At 42.4% G+C, this 17,757-nt stretch overlaps 2 protein-coding genes across 2 annotated transcripts in view; one reads left to right on the forward strand and one right to left on the reverse strand.

Moving 5' to 3' along the window:
- RRM1 (ribonucleotide reductase catalytic subunit M1) overlaps positions 1–9,338 on the forward strand; it is a 42,932-nt gene extending 33,594 nt beyond the window's left edge. Inside the window, exons 15-20 of the mRNA XM_084894181.1 lie at positions 1,676–1,752; positions 4,215–4,350; positions 5,462–5,557; positions 6,717–6,905; positions 7,184–8,910; positions 9,214–9,338. Of these exons, the coding sequence (XP_084750307.1) occupies positions 1,676–1,752; positions 4,215–4,350; positions 5,462–5,557; positions 6,717–6,905; positions 7,184–7,372 (687 nt within the window). The 3' untranslated portion in view covers positions 7,373–8,910; positions 9,214–9,338. The remainder of the gene's footprint in view (positions 1–1,675; positions 1,753–4,214; positions 4,351–5,461; positions 5,558–6,716; positions 6,906–7,183; positions 8,911–9,213) is intronic.
- A 3,798-nt stretch (positions 9,339–13,136) lies between these two features.
- Positions 13,137–15,949, reverse strand: LOC311628697 (olfactory receptor 52K2-like). The gene has a single exon (XM_084896161.1). The coding sequence runs from the start codon at positions 14,511–14,513 to the stop codon at positions 13,509–13,511; it is 1,005 nt and encodes a 334-aa protein (XP_084752287.1). The 5' UTR covers positions 14,514–15,949; the 3' UTR covers positions 13,137–13,508.
- Between the last annotated feature and the right edge of the window lie 1,808 nt (positions 15,950–17,757).

Raw genomic sequence — 17,757 nt, forward strand, 5'->3', positions numbered from 1 at the left:
CCTGAGAGATTGTCCAGCGGTGCTGACGGACCTGCTACTGAGTGAGGTCAGGACATCAGTGGCATTTAGGAAGAGGCCACAGGCCCACAGCATGACAGGAGGCGGAGGAGCAGCTGGAAAACACTTCCACCAGGGAAGCTCAGGTGCTGTAATGGAAATCAGAGGTTTATGTTCTCATTAAACTCGAGCAACCAGATCACATCTACATCCAACTTCGTATCAGCCAGCGATCAAGCTCTAAGCCTGAATGAAACAAAAAAATAAGTGCATTTTTTAAAAAGTCCTTTTATTGTTTGTTTTCCCTACAGCAACTTTCCTCTGATTTAAAATCATGTGATTTCAGTGAAATATGATCCTTACGTTTCTGATTCATTTACTGATCAACTAATGATTGTAAAAATTGATCTACGATGCAATGAAATCCCTATGAAAATGCCAATGACATTTTTTCACAGAAGTAGAACAAATAATCCCAAAGTTTACGTGGAGCCACAAAGATTCTGAATAACCAAAGCCGTCTTGAGAAAGAACAAAGCTAAAGGTATGCTCCTGATAGCAAACTATACTACAAGGCTATCATAATCAAAACAGCATGGTACTCAAAAAAAAACAGACATAGACCAATGGATCTGAATAGAAAGCCCAGAAATAAACCCATGCCTGTGTGGTCAATGCATCTATGACAAAGGAAGCTAGAATATACAAATGTAAAGACAATCTCTTTATGATGTTGGGAAAACTGGAGAGATACATTTTAAAAAGTGCAACTAGACTACCTTTTTTCACCATATACAAAATGGATTAAATACTTAAATGTATAAGACAAACCATAAAACTGGAAGAAAGCAGGCAGTAAAGTCTTTGACATTGCTTTTAAATATTATTTCTCCAGGCAAGAAAAAAAATAAACACATGGGACTACATCAAACTAAAAGGTTTTTGCACAATAAAGGAAGCCATCAGTGTAATGAAAAGATAATTTAGTGAGTAGAAGATATTTACCAATGATACATCTGATAGGGGGTTAATAACCAAAATACATAGGGTACTCATAAAATGTAATACCAAAAAAGCAAACTGACTGAAAAGGGCACAGGACCTGAACAGACATTTCTCCAAAAAGGATATGTGAAATACATATATGGAAAGATGCTCAACACCACGAATCAGGGAAATTCAAATTAAAACTTCAGTGAGATTACCTCACACTTGTCAGAATAGCTATCATCAATAAATCAATAATCAGCAAGTTTGTTGAGAATGTGAAGAAAAGGGAATCCTTGTGCACTATTGCTGAGATTGTAAATTGGTGCAACCACTGGTTCCTCAAAAAATTAAAAATAGAATTGCCATATGACCCAGTAATTCCACTTTAGGATATTTATATGAAGAAATTGGAAACACTAATTTTGAAGAGATATGCACTTGTATGTTTGTTACAGCATTATTTACAATAGTCAAGATATGGATAGAGGAATGGGTAAAGATGATGTACACATATAAATGGAATATTACTCAGCTATGAATAAGAATAAAATCTTACCATTTGTGAAAACAGGGATGGTCCTAGAGTTATAATCTCTATAATAAAAGCGTTGTGGCAGGGTGACTAGATCAACCATCATATTTCAAATTATAGAGTGATTTATCATCAGTCGACTTGTTTATTCCTTAGGTCCTTCAGTACGATATGTGGAATGTCACTCCCACAGACCTGTGGGACTGGAAACTTCTCAAGGACAAGATTGCAAAGTAAGTAAAACACGTAAAGTAGCTTTGAAATAAGAGTTCAGGTTTTCATCCTGGCTCTTTAGAAATTAGCTGTTATTTTAACTACTGAAACTCATTTTTTCTTCTTTATATGGACCTAAAATGACCCATCTGCAGAACTATCTTTTAAACACTTTATAATACAATACAATACCTGTAGATTGCTTGGCACATGAAAGCCTATCAGTACATGGTAGATTTTATCAGTAGATCTTGTTTTAGGGGCCTAACTACATAGATTAGGTTATTCTTTTTCTCATTAAACTTTTATATCTCTAAGAGTGCTTGCTTTTTAAATATATTTCATTTTTATTTATTGCTTAACTACATTGGGCTCAGAAATGACTTCTATTGAATTGATTGTCAAAGGAATAAGGGATCTTGGAAGAGCTTTTGTAGGTCTTTCAAATTAATAAATATTAAAGAGATTTGAGGGCAGACAGAGTGTTTTGCTGAATGAACAATGAAATAAGTTTTCATTTCCTGTCATTATGAGTGTCATCTCTGGGTCAGTACATTTGCAGAGTTTTAATTTGAAGACAGAAGCAGTAGCTTTAAAATGCTCTTTAAAAAAATAGCCATTTACAACAAAAGGGGACATCTGTAATACTTTCAACATTAAACATTTTTTAAAAAAAGTAAAAAATCCATTTGCTTTAAAAAATCTTGTTCAAATAATACATGTTTACAAATTTAGAAAAACCTAAAATTTGGAAAGAGAATAAAATGAATATTATCCCAATACTACCTACCTTTTCCAAAAAACCTGTTTGCATTTTTTTGTCTGTCATCCTTCAGATTTGACTTCTGAGCATGTGTGCATGTGTACTAGGTGTACCCGTTAATAATGCAGATTTTGTAATCAGAGAAAACACGATAATTTCAAGCAAAACATCAAAAGTGCTTTATTCAAAGTAATGTCCATCGCTAGCTACACTTTTCCCCATCTTTCAGGTAATTTGTGGGTACCATCCCAGTAGAACTTTTCTTGTTTTGAAGCAAAACCATTCTGGGACCCGGTTTTCCACTTCATACGTTTTGAAGTGCTGCTCAGAAAGTGTGTGTGCCATCCATCAGAATCAGTGGTAACCTGAAGGAGGAAGGTCTGGTGAATCCAGCGGGATGGTTAATACTTCCCAGGCAAGATCTTTTGACGTCTCTTTAACTGGTTTTGAAGTGTGTGATGGTGTGTCATCATGAAGCAAAATTACTTTGCAGTGTCTTCTGGAACATTCTGGTCATTTCATGATCAAAGCGTGGTTCAAATTGACTTTTGTCTTTGGTAGCGATCAGTAGTAACAGTTTCACCTGATTTTAGAAGCTCATAATACACCACACCTTCCTGATCCCACCAAACACAGAGCATTTCTTTCCAAAGCGATTTGGCCTTGCAGTTGATGATGATGGTTGATCTGGATCAACCTATGATTTTGTGTGTTTGGGATTCTCAAACTAAATCTACTTTTCATCGCCAGTCACAATTTGATGCCAAAAAAGACTTTCATGCCATTGAAGCAACATTTACTGATGACTTTTCAGTTTTCCATTTATCTTTCATTCAGTTGATGTGGCACCCATTTTCCTTCCTTTAAAATCTTTCACATTGCTTGTAAATTATTGGAAATTGTTTGCTGAGCAACATTTAATCTTTTTGCAAGTTGTGGAGTTTGACACGAATCTTCATCCAATAATTGCATATTTATACCCAGTTGTTGGTCTTCAAACTTTTTCGGTTGACCTGGACATTCTTTGTCTTTGACATCAAAATCATCACTTTTTAAAGTGTTTAAACCAGCGTTCACAAGTATTTTGAGATGGAGAAGTTCACCATAAGCTTCCCAGAGTATTCAGCAGCACTTTTCTTCAAAATAAAGTAACGAATTAGAACTTATCGCAAGTGCTCTTTTTTTGGCACAAAGTTCAACATTTTTAAGTATGACAATATCTATGATAACATCTTCAGCAAATTTGACATACGAAGTTTTGAAGGTTGTTAATACAACAAAATAGCATATCTAATCGCATATATATCAAAATATGTGTAACTCCATCTATTGAAAAAAATCTGCCTTATTAACTGGTGCACATAGTCTATTTATATGCAAATGTAACTTACAAAAATGGACATGTATGCTAGATATCAAGTGCTATGATTCCTGAATTTCACTGCAAGTGGCTTAAGTCATAGCATAGTAAAGATTTCCAGCAATTGAAATTATTGTGCTGATTCTGTTTAGGAGTCAGGCATTTAGGATAGGGGTGAGCTGTTCCACCCGTACTGTGGAGTTGCATTCCTGTACGGGTTAAAATAAAAAATCCATATCTAAGTCCAATATATGTATTATGTTACTCATAGTCGGTGCATTTATTACAATGACTTAAAGTAGCTATCTTCCTGCAGATTGTAGTTTAGGATTAGCACCTAATAATTTCCTTTTCTTTAGGTATGGGATAAGAAACAGTTTACTTATTGCCCCAATGCCTACTGCTTCCACTGCTCAGATTCTGGGGAATAATGAGTCCATTGAACCTTATACCAGCAACATCTACACTCGTAGAGTCTTGTCAGGAGAATTTCAGGTGAGAAGATCACAACTAGACCTACAAAAAAATCTTTCAGCCGGGACTGGTTTGGCTCAGTGGATAGAGCATCGGCCTGTGGACTGAAGGGTCCCGGGTTCGATTTCAGTCAAGGGCATATACCGTGGTTGCGGGCACATCCCCAGTAGGGGGTGTGCAAGAGGCAGCTGATCGATGATTCTCTCTCATCGATGTTTCTAACTCTCTATCCCTCTCTCTTCCTCTCTGTGAAAAAACAATAAAAAATATATTTAAAAAAAAAAAAAAAACTTTCAAAAGCCTGATGTTGGGAGTAAATGCTAATTCATATTTAGTATGCCTATTTTTCTTAGTATGGGGGCAAAGTTTTGATAAAGTGGATCATCTTTGTCCATAACATTGTTCTGTTATTTCAGCACAGTAGACATTTAATAAGTATTTACCAAAAGTATGAGTGATTGAGGGTTTAAAGTATAAAAGTAACTTGTTGATCTTAGAGTTCATGTGATATTTAACTATTCTGTAATCATAGTGATTTATACTACAAGATCAGTTTAAATTGGTGATACTTAAAATATATGTAAAAGCATTAAGGTGTTAAGATGGTGGTTTTCAGCTTTGGTTATAAATAAGAATTTTTGGTGGGTGGGACCAATGTTTTTTATTTTTAAGGTCCCCAGGTAGTTCTGATGTGCGGCTAGGGTTGAGAACCATTAATTTAAAAGATTTTTATTTGAATTTGCTGATATGGCATAAATTTTTTGTAAAGTTTGGGGTGAATACATAGGATTTCTTTTTCTTTTTTTCCCCCGTAAATACTTATTGTTTCCTTATATAGGAAAAAAAGACTCAATCCACATAAATTTACCCAGCTTAGGCAACATTAGTTCTTTTCACTGTTGCAAATACTATATATTATGTTTCTTAAATAAGAAGGAAATCAAGATTTTAAAGGAATATAACTGTCAGATAATGGAACGGGCCCTTTCAGTTTTATGAAAAATAGAAGTTACCAAGTTAATGTTAATTAATCCTTTAATGATTTTATTTACTTCAAGCTTTAGACCGTGACCCAGTTTAGGCCCTGTCATTGTTATGTATTCCTTTACATCTTTTGTTTTTTTCCATTCAGATTGTAAATCCTCATTTACTGAAAGATCTTACTGAGCGGGGCTTATGGAATGAAGAGATGAAAAATCAGATTATTGCTTGCAATGGCTCTATCCAGGTACAGAATGGGGGGGAAAGTGAATTAAGTTGGGCATTGGAACCTTCTCACTTATTCCAGGCAGTGGAGAGAAAAATGTCTACCAGTTTGGTCATAGGCTTGTGGTTATATAGACTTACGTAACTCTGTTCACCTCTGTATTATTGTGCTAGGATTATATACATCTTCACACAGCTAGTCCTGGCCTTACCGTTTTTGTTTGTGCAATAATATAAAGCAGTGGTTCCCAACTTCTCTGTACATTTGAATCAATTGGGGAGCTTTTAAAATTCTGAAGCTTAGGTTGCACCCCATACCAATTAAATGAGAATGTCTTTGAATAGGATCCAGGCATCAGTATTTTTTAAGGACAATGTGCATCAACGTTTGGGGATCACTGACATAAAGTCTGAAATTAGAGTCAAGCTTACTTAAAAGTATGGTGGAGATAAAGGACTAATAGTTCAAAAGACAACTACAAATAGTGTAACAATAAAATATTTGCAGCTGAGACTCAAGAAACTTATTTGTAGATAGAGGTTTCTGACTAAACATTAGTTTAATTGACAACACAGATAAAGATTCCTGTAACATTTCATATTTTTTTTTATACAAAAGTAGTATTAGCCAGTCTGCATGTTTGCAAGTTAACCGTGGACCTAAGAAAACCTTAAATCTGTTAGCTCCAAATGGAGTTTGTGGAGTCCTAATTTATTTTAACATAAATTAAAATAAAATTTTATTGCTTCTCTGCTTTGTTTCTTTGTTTCTCTGATCTTGCCCCTGAGTGGTATAGTTCTCAGTATTTGTGTTTTCTTCGAAGCTCAAGGGTCATTTATTGCTCTTTAGCTGTGACTTTTCTCCCTTTATTATCTCTTGCATAATGACTGTTTAGACCATAAACCAATTACATACAGTGAATGTTTAGGCCATAAACTAAGTGAAAGATGGATCTTAAATCACTACCATTAGACTGATATTTTGCTGGTTAGATGGGATGTTGTTGGACTTTCTAAACCAAAGGCCAGCCGACTTAGGAAACTTGATAAGGATCATATTGTATTGTACTGAATGGTAGCGTCAGATCTGGCAGGAAGTAGGCGGACAGATCCTTGGGTTATTCTGTTAATCATACTGCTTTCATCATCTGGAGTACAATAAACATTTGGTTTCCCTTTAGAGCATACCAGAAATTCCTGATGACTTGAAACAACTTTATAAAACGGTATGGGAAATCTCTCAGAAAACCGTTCTCAAGATGGCAGCCGAGAGAGGCGCTTTCATTGACCAAAGCCAGTCTCTGAACATCCATATTGCTGAGCCTAACTATGGCAAACTCACCAGTATGCACTTCTACGGCTGGAAGCAGGTTGGTGAAGCACACTGAGGAGGATTTACTGCCAACTTGGGATATTTTGGAATTGAGTTTTATATTCCTGCTACCTGTTAAATATTGCCACCTAGGAAACCTTGAATCTGTTGGCTTCAAATGGAGTCAGCATTTTTGAGAGGGCTTCCTATAGGAGGTAGAATTTCAAGTTTAGAAAACAATTTGACCTGGTTAATGGAAATGTGTTTTAGACATTGGTCTTGAATGTCTAGTGTTCTCACAGTTTCTCCTAATAGTTGTATTTACTTCCCTTGTAGGGTTTGAAGACTGGGATGTATTATTTAAGGACAAGACCAGCAGCCAACCCGATCCAGTTCACTCTAAACAAAGAGAAGCTGAAAGATAAGGAAAAGGCATCAAAAGAGGAGGAAGAGAAGGAGAGGAACACAGCAGCCATGGTGTGCTCTTTGGAGAATAGAGATGAGTGTATGATGTGTGGGTCCTAAGGAAAGAAGAGACCAGCACTTCAATAGCTAAACTACTTTTTTTTTTTTTTCTTATGTTGAAAGATTCAACAATAAAGATTGATTTAAAAAAAAAAAAAAAGAAAGAAAAAAAAGAAAGATTCCTCCTCCCAGACCCCTTATCCTCTCCCCATGATCCTGCCCCAGAGCACCTCTACCCCTTTAAGACCATCGTTCAGGACACACCTCCCAAAACTCCTATCCCGTCCTGTTCCGGACTTCCTTAAGTTCCCCATCCTAGAGCTCCCACACTCCCTTCAGACCCTGATCTCCCCGGGAACTTTGCCCAGGCATACCCTTCTCCATCCTCCAAGAACCCAAACCGTTCTTGCCCAGTACCACCTCACTTCCCAAAGACTCATTCTTTAGACAGCTCCACCTTCCAGGATCATGCTTTTTTTTTTTTTTTTTTTTGGACTCGTATTCCGAAGATCCGAACCACCCAAGAACCTTGCCCAGGGGTGCCTCGCTCAACGATCGCCCTCCCCAGCATTTCTTCATGTCCAACATAGCACTCATACTCCTTCCAACACCAGCACCCATTCAAGATCGCTGTCGTAGATCCCCTCAACCACCAACACCCTTGTTCAAAAGGCCTCCCATGCCGAAACCAGTTTGGCTCAGCGGTAGAGCGTCGGTCTGTGGACTGAAGGGTCCCAGGTTCGATTCCGGTCAAGGGCATGTACCTTGTTGTGGGCACATCCATGGTAGGGGGTGTGCAAGAGGCAGCTGGTCGATGTTTCTCTCATCGACGTTTCTGGCTCTCTATCTCTCTCCCTTCCTCTCTGTACAAAATCAATAAAAAATATTTTTTAAAAAAACAAAAGGCCTCCCAGCCCACCACCCAAACTCCGACCAGCTCTGGAGTTACATCCCAGCTCCCACCACCTGTGCTGACCTGACCTCTGTCCCAGGCCCAGGTCTGGGTGCCGCCCACAGCTTTCTGACCTCCAAACTAAATACTTCTTGAGCATAGATAGGTGTAATAGGTTTGCTTGAAGTGGTAAGCCTTTGCCGAACCTTACTGTAGCCAAAGGATCACTTGATTTAAAGTATTATTTCTCTCTATAAAGTAATAGAGGAATTACTTTTAAAAAATTGTTATATTTGGAATCAGTAAGAGTTTTAGAATAAGGATAATTAAGTAGAGTTTCATTCCCCGCTTGGCACTTCTTTTTCGGTTGACTTCAATTTTGCTACAAAACAGGTTTGCTGCAAAACTGTGTCTTAGCCCATGAGAAGTGCTGACGGGACCTTTATCTGGATAGTGGTCATTCTATCTGACTTATTTCACTTAGTAGCTTTTCAAAGTTTATACATGTTGTAGCATGTATAAGAATTTCTTTCGGGGGGCGGGGGAGTTATCTAAGGTCTGAGACAGCAGAAGAGTTCAAGGTGTCATGACTTCAACTGTTAACTTTATGGCTGGACATCAGCCGGTTCTGGAGGAAGCTGTTAGGATGCTTGCTCTCAGTGCTGCTTGAAGGTCTTAGGGTTTAACGTTTGTGTTCTGTAGACCAGTGTTTCCCAACCTTCTCTCATGATGAGAATCACCTGGTGGAGTTGTTAAAACACAGATTCCTGAATCCCAACTAAGAAGTGCTAAACTAGAATTTTTGAGAACACATAGGTAAAATTGCATACCTAACTTAGTGCTCTGTATATAAAATCTGAGAGCACTAGTTAGGTATACAATTTTACCTATATGTTCCCAAAAATTCTAGTTTAGCACTTCTTAGTTGGGATTCAGGAATCTGTGTTTTAACAACTCCACCAGGTGATTCTCATCATGAGAGAAGGTTGGGAAACACTGCTGTAGACAGTTCAGGTGTATATTAAGGCACCTTTGGCATCAGCCTTTCGGTCATGTCCTTGTTTCTTTTTTTTCCAACTTGCTTTTTGTCAGAAATTTTTCATTCTTTCAAAAAGATCAATGCTTATGTTCTCTTTAAAAAGACTCAATGTCCCATTGTCATGGTGATATAGTCCTTTATGATCGTGTAAAGCTTTATGGTTTGGACTTTAACATCGAGATGTGCCTTTCTTTAACACTTACATAGTTACCAAATGTAATGCATACCATGTATTACATGTATCACGCTCATAGCCTCTCCCGAGGTGTGATAATAACAGAGCCCTCACCACCAGGTGTGATAATAACAGATCCCTCACCACCGTTCCAGCCAGTTTCTCTGGATGAGTACATATCTTTGCCCTTTAGCTTGCTGCTCTCTTAGTTTTCTGTGTGGTTTTGTGGTTTTCGTAGCCTTCTCTGAGGGGATTTAGAGGAAGGTCGGGTCACATAAAATATGCACACTTGTTTTTTTTTAATATGCACACTTGCTATCTTCTCTTCCTCATCTTCCTTCTTTAAAAAAAATTTTTTTTTTTTAAATATTTTACAGCGAGGAAGGGAGAGGGTCAGGGAGTTAGAAATATTGATCAGCTGCCTCCTGCACACCCTGACTGGGGATGTGCCTGCAACCAAGGTACATGCCCTTGACCGGAATCGAACCTGGGACGCTTCAGTCCGCAGGCCGACCTATCCACTGAGCCAAACCAGTTAGGGCCTCATCTTCCTTCTTGCTAGTAACTGAACATTTCCCCAATTTTCCAGAGAATAGTTTCACCTACTCTTTTAACATTTTTTAACTTTTAATTTTGAAATAATTTCCAACGTAAATAACAAAAGTATGAAAAATTCCTGTGCACACTTCACCCAGATTTACCAATGTTAGCATCTTATGTAACCACAGTGCAATGATCAAAGTCAGGGAATTAATATCAACACACTACTATTGTAATTTACAGATGTTCAGTTTCTGGCAAATAGTCAACTAACTAACGTCCCTTTTCTGACCCAGGATCCAATCCAGGACTGCTTGTTTGCATTTGGTTTTTGTGTCTCCCTTCCTTTTGTTTGGAGCAGTTCTCCAGCTTTTCCTGTCTCTCAGCAGCTTGCCACTTTGGAAGAATGTACCAGCAAGTTGTTTTCTAGAGCACCCCTCATTTTGGGTTGATTTCATGTTTCTTGAATAAATTCAGTTTATGCAGGGATTTGTTGTTGTTGTTGTTGTTTGGTTTTTTGGGTTTTTTTGCAAGAATGCCACAGAAATGACATTGTGCCCTTCTCAGTACATCATTTCAGAAGACACACTTTATGCCACTGCTGGGGATGCTTGTCATTTGTTTAAGAGACATTAGGTTTCTCCATTGTAAAGTTACTATTTTCCTTTAGTAATTAATAAGTGCTTGCGAGGGAATACTTTGAAACTATATCTTGTTTCTCATCATAATTTTGCCCACTAATTTTAGCATAAATTGTTGCTTGAAATGTTTATTTCTGTGATGTTTGGCAAATTGGGATTTCTACCTCTATTCCTTCTGCATTTATTATCTGGAATTGTACTGTAAGGAAGAGCTTTCCCTTATCATGTGTCCATCTCTATCCATCCGTCTAAATCAGTATGGACTTGGATTCTAAAGGTTATCATCTATTATTATCTTTATTTTGTTCAAATTTTCCCTCAGCAGGCTACTAGAAACCCCTTCAGATGGGTCTTGCTGTCCTTTTGACATGCCCCCATCATTTTTTGAGCACTTGCTTGCTTTGTGGCTCTATACGATTATCCAGGATCATTTTGTGTTTTTTATATCCCAGCCCTAGTACCAGCCCTTTCCCTGAGAACCCTTGATGCCTTTGACTGAAGAATGGTATTTATTTTTATTTATTTAGATTTTTAGTTTTCAATCAAGCTTTTAATGAAAAGATCATAAAATAACAGTTTCTCATCACTGTACATTAAGACTGCACACTTCTGAATGGAGAGATTAGTCGTAGGTGAATTGCTTTTCTGTGACACGTGAGGGCTGCGAACTTGCAGCTCTGACCTGAATTTATCCAAACTCTCGAGGAAAGTGAACTCAACGCGATGACTGACGGCGGTGGAGGTCAGTACAGGAATGCGATCACGGTGTCCCTCCCCCTTCCTGGGAAGGACATAACGTAAGGACATGATCCCTCTTCCAGTTCCAATTAAACAAAACAGCTATAACCCCATCCCTCTCCCTCCCCCTCGAGGTATTTATGAATGGGCCAGTGCCCAACCTGGGGTCCCCCAAGGGCGGAGGGGGACAGCAAGTGATGGGTGGGTACCGAGAGGTTCCCTCAGCACCTGGCCCCACAGGGTCCCGCCAAGTGGGGGGGGAGGGGGGGGCTGGAGAGCCTCCCTGTCCCAAGTGAGGTCTGTTATGCAGCATTTCTGAGGTCAATAAATTACAGCAATAAATAGCATGGTGAGGTAGGGGGAGGAGTTCCTGGTAGAAAATGGGGTGACTGAAGCTGGCGGGGGTGGGGGTGGGGGGGGGGACTGGACAGCCTCAATTCCCACAGTGCACACCCACCCCCTCGTTTGGAATGTCAGACTGAGGCTCTGGTTAGTTCCCTCTCCATCCTGAAGAGTGGTATTTATTGAAATGGGCACTATCCCCTCACTGTTGGTACCTTCTGCCTTCAAGCACTTGTCCATGTGTTTTCTTAAAAGAATAATATTTTCTCACTACCTTCGTCTAATAGCTTTAAGATACAGTTTCTACCCTTATAGAACTCATCGTTAAGCAGTTAAAAATACACTTATCCAACATATTAAAACAATGTGGTAAAGGAAGAAAACTAACTCATGGTAGACATACTGTGTATAAACCATTGTTTAATCATTTTATCAGCTGCCTCCTGTCACAAAATTGCTGCCATAGCAGACAAACACAGAAACCCAGTTTGCGTTATTGCGGGCATTTATTCACACACCCGGGCGGTTAGCTCGGTGTCTCTGCTGATTTCGCTTGGGCGTCCTCACGTGTTGAAGGGCTGGCTGGCTATCAGCTTATCTAGGGAGCATCTGTGGGATGGCCGGGGCAGCTCAGCTCTGCTAAATGCATCCTTTGTTCCTCCAGCTGGCTAGCCCGAGCATGTTCTCCTGTTTACAGCCGAGCCGGACAGTAGTTAAAGTGGTGGAGACAGCCGGACCGGTTTGGCTCAATGGATAGAGCGTCGGCCTGCGGATTGAAAGGTCCCAGGTTCGATTCCGGTCAAGGGCATGTACCTTGGTTGCGGGCACATCCCCAGTAGGGGGTGTGCAAGAGGCAGCTGATCGATGATTCTCTCTCATCGATGTTTCTAACTCTCTATCCCTCTCTCTTCCTCTCTGTGAAAAATCAATAAAATATATTTTTAAAAAAACACAATAATATCTAAAAAAAAATAATAATAAAATAAAAAAAATAAAGTGGTAGAGACAAATTTTATTAGGACTGTTGCAATGAGGGAAAAGAGACCTCGGTTCAGAACTGGACTCAACTCCAAATACAGTGTGGCAAGGGGAATTTTTAGCCAAGGAGCAGGGGAGGGGTGAATGGATGGAGAATTACATCAGCAATAGGGGCTCTGGCTGACCTAACAGGATTCTTTGCTGAAGACAGGCTGGTCGACCAGATCAATCTCAAAGCCAATGCCACATATTTTAGATTTTTATTATACAGCACCCCACTCCTGGTACCAATTTCTGTATCACTCTCTTACTGCCCATGCTGTTCCTTTTGTCTACAATGTCTTTTCTCCATATCTCCTTCCCTTCCAGTAAACACTTTATCTTATCCTTCAAGCACAGCTCAGATTCACCCTCTGGGAAGTGTTCTGTTAGTGACTGTCCCTCCTCGATGTTCTCACGGACTTTTGTACATAAAGCTGTCATTGTAAACACAATGCCTTTACAGCCTGCTAGGTTGGGACCCTCCTTCAGGATAAAGATCTTATTTCCCTTTTCTTTGCAATTATGGGGTTAAGCATGATGTGTGTATAGTACATGTTTTATGAATGGATAAGAGAATGAATCGGTTAAAATCACATGCAGAAAGAAGAGGAGAAAATTTAGAAGACAGAGACAGAGCTGGCTTTGCAGTTGGTTACTGTGCAACTCTGGATGAGTAGCTATTTTTCGGAAAATGGATGAAAGACTCAACGATGAATGCAGATAGCCAAAGGACAGCAGGGCGGACTCACCTGCACATTTATTCACCCGCTTGGCAGAGTAATTAAAGACCTATAATAAGTTCTAGAGAATCAGGCAGGAAGCTCCCTGTGTGAGGGCAGGGACTGGGCCTTCCCAGCGGGGACCCGCAGCGGGGCCCTTCGGAACAGAAGCCCCAGGCGCTGCCGGATTTCCTTGGTCCTGGCCCCGTAGATGATGGGGTTGATCAGACACGGGAGCAGGAGGTAGAAGGCGCTGAGCAGGTTGTGCACGTCCTGGGAGGCGGTGCGGGCCACGCGGTAGACGATGGACGAGGACACGGTGGAGGAGTAGACGGTGAAGATGACCAGCAGGTGGGAGCCACAGGTGTCCAGGGCCTTGGCGCGTGCCCTGCCCGACGAAAGGCGGAACGCGGCGTGGGCGATGCGGGAGTAGGAAGCGCCGAGCAGCAGCATGTCCAGGACTCGGTTGAAGATGCGGACAGAGAGCCCCACGGTCTTGTTCAGGGAGATGTCCCCGCAGGAGAGCTTCATCAGGGCCATGTGCTCACAGGCGAAGTGGTGGATCACATCCGAGCGGCAGAAGCGTACCCGGGAGGCCAACCCCACCACCGGAGCCACAATACCCGTGCTCCTGGCCGCCGCCGCCCCCACCAGGCAGGCCAGCAGCCGGCCGGTCACTATCTCTGGGTAGCGGAGTGGGTTGCAGATGGCAACGTAGCGGTCCAGGGCCATGACCAGGAGGATGTTGCAGTCGAAGGCGATGAGGAAGTAGATGCAGAACATCTGGGCCAGGCAGCGCGCCAGGGAGACGCGGTTGAAGCGGGCAGAGAAGCTGAACAGCATGGGGGGCAGCACGGCGGTGGCGGTGCAGATGTTGACGGCCAGCAGCAGGGCGATGAGCAGGTACATGGGCTGGTGCAGGCGCCGCCGGGCCGCCACCGTGTGGATGACCAGGGCGTTGGTGGAGACGATGGCCAGGTAGAGGCTGAGGAAGGGCAGCACCAGGAGCGTGCGGGCCTCCTGCAGCCCGGGGAAGCCCAGCAGGAGGAAGCTGGTGTAGGACAGGCTGGAGCTGCAGTTGCCCCACGCTGACATCTTCCCCGGGGGCAGAGGGGCTCTGGGAAGAGAAGAGGCCCAGAGGCCTGGCTTCCGTCCCTGGGCCCCTACCAGGGCCTGCCCGAACTTCACCAGGCTGTGGTCTCCATGAGAAGCCAATATTCTTAGATACTGACGTTGTCTGTCTTAGAGATGACAAGGAAAATGAGAAGTTAAGTGTCACAATTTAATGAGAAATGTTTCTTTCAACCAATCTTTGCCTGCATTTCAAATGAATCCCTCCCGTGGGTTTTGGATGTAGAATTACTGAGTCAAAGGACGTGAACATTTTTGAGAGTGCCAAGTAGATTTCCGAGAAAGTTGTATCAGTCTTGTCACGGAATCTTGGTGCTATTATTAATCGCCATGATTAAAAAAAATATTTTAGCCAAAACCGGTTTGGCTCAGTGGATAGCGTCGGCCTGCGAACTGAAAGGTCCCGGGTTCGATTCCGGTCAAGGGCATGTACCTTGGTTGCGGGCACATCCCCAGTAGGGGGTGTGCAGGAGGCAGCTGGTCGATGATTCTCTCTCATCGATGTTTCTAGCTCTCTATCCCTCTCCCTTCCTCTCTGTGAAAAATCAATAAAATATATTTTTTTAAATTTATTTTAGTAATTTAATGGTTGAAAAACATCTCATTTTAATTTGCATGTTCTTTGTGAATTTTCTATTCATATACTTTGCTCCTGTGCTACTAGGGACTGTTTCAGCAATTTAAATGTTAAAATCATTATCCATTGAAACAGATTTTCCAAATCTTGCTATTTTTATTTTGTTTATGATGTTATTAAGAGTAAGAGTTTTAAATTTATAAAATCAAGTCTATTGATTTTTTTTTTATTGTAGGTTCTTTTCTTTAAAAAAAATTTTTTTTCTTACTGATTTCAGAGAGGAAGGGAGAATGAGAGAGAAAGAGAAAAATTAATGATGAGGATCACTGATACCCACGATAGAGACTGTAACCCGGGCATGTGCCTGACTGGGAATTGAACTGTGACCTCGTGATTCATAGGTCAATGCTGAACCACCTAGCCATAGAGGCCAGGCAAGTTCTTTTCTTGGTTTCAAGCTTAGCAAGTCTTTCCTCATTCAAAGATAAAAAAGATAGTATGTTATGTTTTGTTCTTTTTTAAAAAAAATATGGCCTAATTTTTCGTGTTGAGTTTTGAGCCACATGAAATTCAATTTGATATGTGACAAGAGGCAATAATCTAAATTGATATTTCCCCCCCAAGTTGCTAAATAATTGTTTAAGTTCCATTTTCTCCACTGCTTTGTGTTACTATCTTTTTGTGTTGATCCTCACCAGAGGACATATATTTTGTCCCCCATTGGTTTTTAGAGAGAGTGGAAGGGGAGGTGGGGAGAGAGAAACGTTGATGTGAGAGAGAGAGACACATCGATTGGTTGCCTCCCACATGCACCGCAACGGGAACCAGGACGCGGTTGCCACGGAGGCACGCGCCCTCTTCAGTCCTCGGGCGGATGCTCTGAGCACGGAGAAGCCCCCAGGCGGTGAGGTACTGTCACATATAGTTTCCCCCTTTTTCAGTAGCCAGAGAGTCTGTTAGGCAGATATCTATCACAGCCGAGTCTGACACAAGAAGTCATCTTCTGTTCGTTCATTTATTCAACATGTTTTTGAATTTATAATGCACCAGGCACTCTGCTGGGCACATTAGGGAGAAGCAGGGTGCCCTGGAGCCCTGGATCTCTAACAGCCTCAGGGTCCGAAGGCTCCTCAGGAGACTGGGTCTAGTCTGGAAGCAGAAGTGAGTCAGCCAGAGGAAGGGAAGAGGGGGTGCAGGTGGTCTAATGGCATAAAGTTGAGAATTAATTGGGGGGGGGATTATAACTCTAAAGCCGAGGTCCCTCTCACCGTCAACACACCTCAAGGGCTTGGTGCAAGTCCCAGGAAGAAAACGATAAGAAAAAACAAGACGAGAGCCGGGACCGGTTTGGCTCAATGGATAGAGCGTCGGCTTGGGGACTGAAGGGTCCCGGGTTCGATTCCGGTCAAGGGCATGTACCTTGGTTGTGGGCACATCCCCAGTAGGGGGTGTGCAAGAGGCAGCTGATCGATGACTCTCTCTCATCGATGTTTCTAACTCTCTATCTCTCTCCCTTCCTCTCTGTACAAAATCAATAAAATATATTTAAAAAAAAAAAACAAGACGAGAGAGGAGAAATAGGAGGATGAACTGAACGTTTGCTGAGACTCGGTCTCCAAAAGGTTAGGTGGAGACTAGGATTTCCTCCTGAGCAGCCCCGCGCTGGGGAGGCAGGGCCGTTGGGGTGGACTGGGGGGAGTGGCATGCGGTCCAGGGAGAGGGGGTGGCAGACGGGGGTGGAGGGCCAGTCGCCCTCCTTCCTTGCGCCTGCCCGGCTCGTCCCCTGCTCCAGCCATCGCTCCTGACAAGAGCTTCTCTCCGGCCCCCTGCACCCTTCTGGTTGAGCCCCCCAAACCCAGAACTCATACTCACAGTCAGGCAGGACAGAGAGAGCCAGAGGGCTCCCTCAGTGCAGCTAAATGCACCCCCTCCTCCTCCCCGGGGAGCCAGGCTCCGGGTGAGCCAATGGGCAGTGCCTGGGCCTGCTCCTCGGTCTCCTGGGACATCCACGGAACAGCCTGGAGCCAGTCTCCTGACACCCGGGCCAGGCCTCCCCACTGGTCTGGGCGGCCCGAGGGGAAAACCCAACACAGACGAACATCCAGACCTCAGGTCCCAGGCTCAGCGGGAGCCCCCGGGAGGCTGCGCCAACGCAGGGCCGGGAGGGAGGGCAGGGGGTGGTCGGGCCAGCGGGCAGACCAGATGTCAGGAAAGGAGCTCAGCGTTCCAGGGAAGTGACGCTTTTATGGAGCATCTGCTATGGGGGACTTTTGAAGGATCAGTGGTGCTCGTTTAATGTGTATGGGAGAAGGGAGACCAGAAGCAGGAGAATGAGGTTATATGAGGCCAGGAAGTGAGGATCTTATCCCCCCATTTTAGAGGTGGGCCACTCGGGTTACAGACTTTTTTATTTTTATTTTTGGGGGTTAGAGACTTTAGGTGACTGGTCCTAGGTCACTCAGTGGATCTGTGCAATGCTGGGAAGGGACATCTGATCCAAATCTGGCTCTCTCCACGTCAGCCCTGTCTCTGGTCACTATCGGCCTGGCAGAGGAGCCGGTGGAGATCAGGGAAGGCTTCACGAAGGAAGGGACATCTGAGCCGGGCTTGGGAGGTCTAGAAAGAGCCACA

Source organism: Pipistrellus hanaki (assembly GCF_964339955.1).
Source record: "Pipistrellus hanaki genome assembly, chromosome: 9".
NCBI lineage: Eukaryota > Metazoa > Chordata > Mammalia > Chiroptera > Vespertilionidae > Pipistrellus > Pipistrellus hanaki.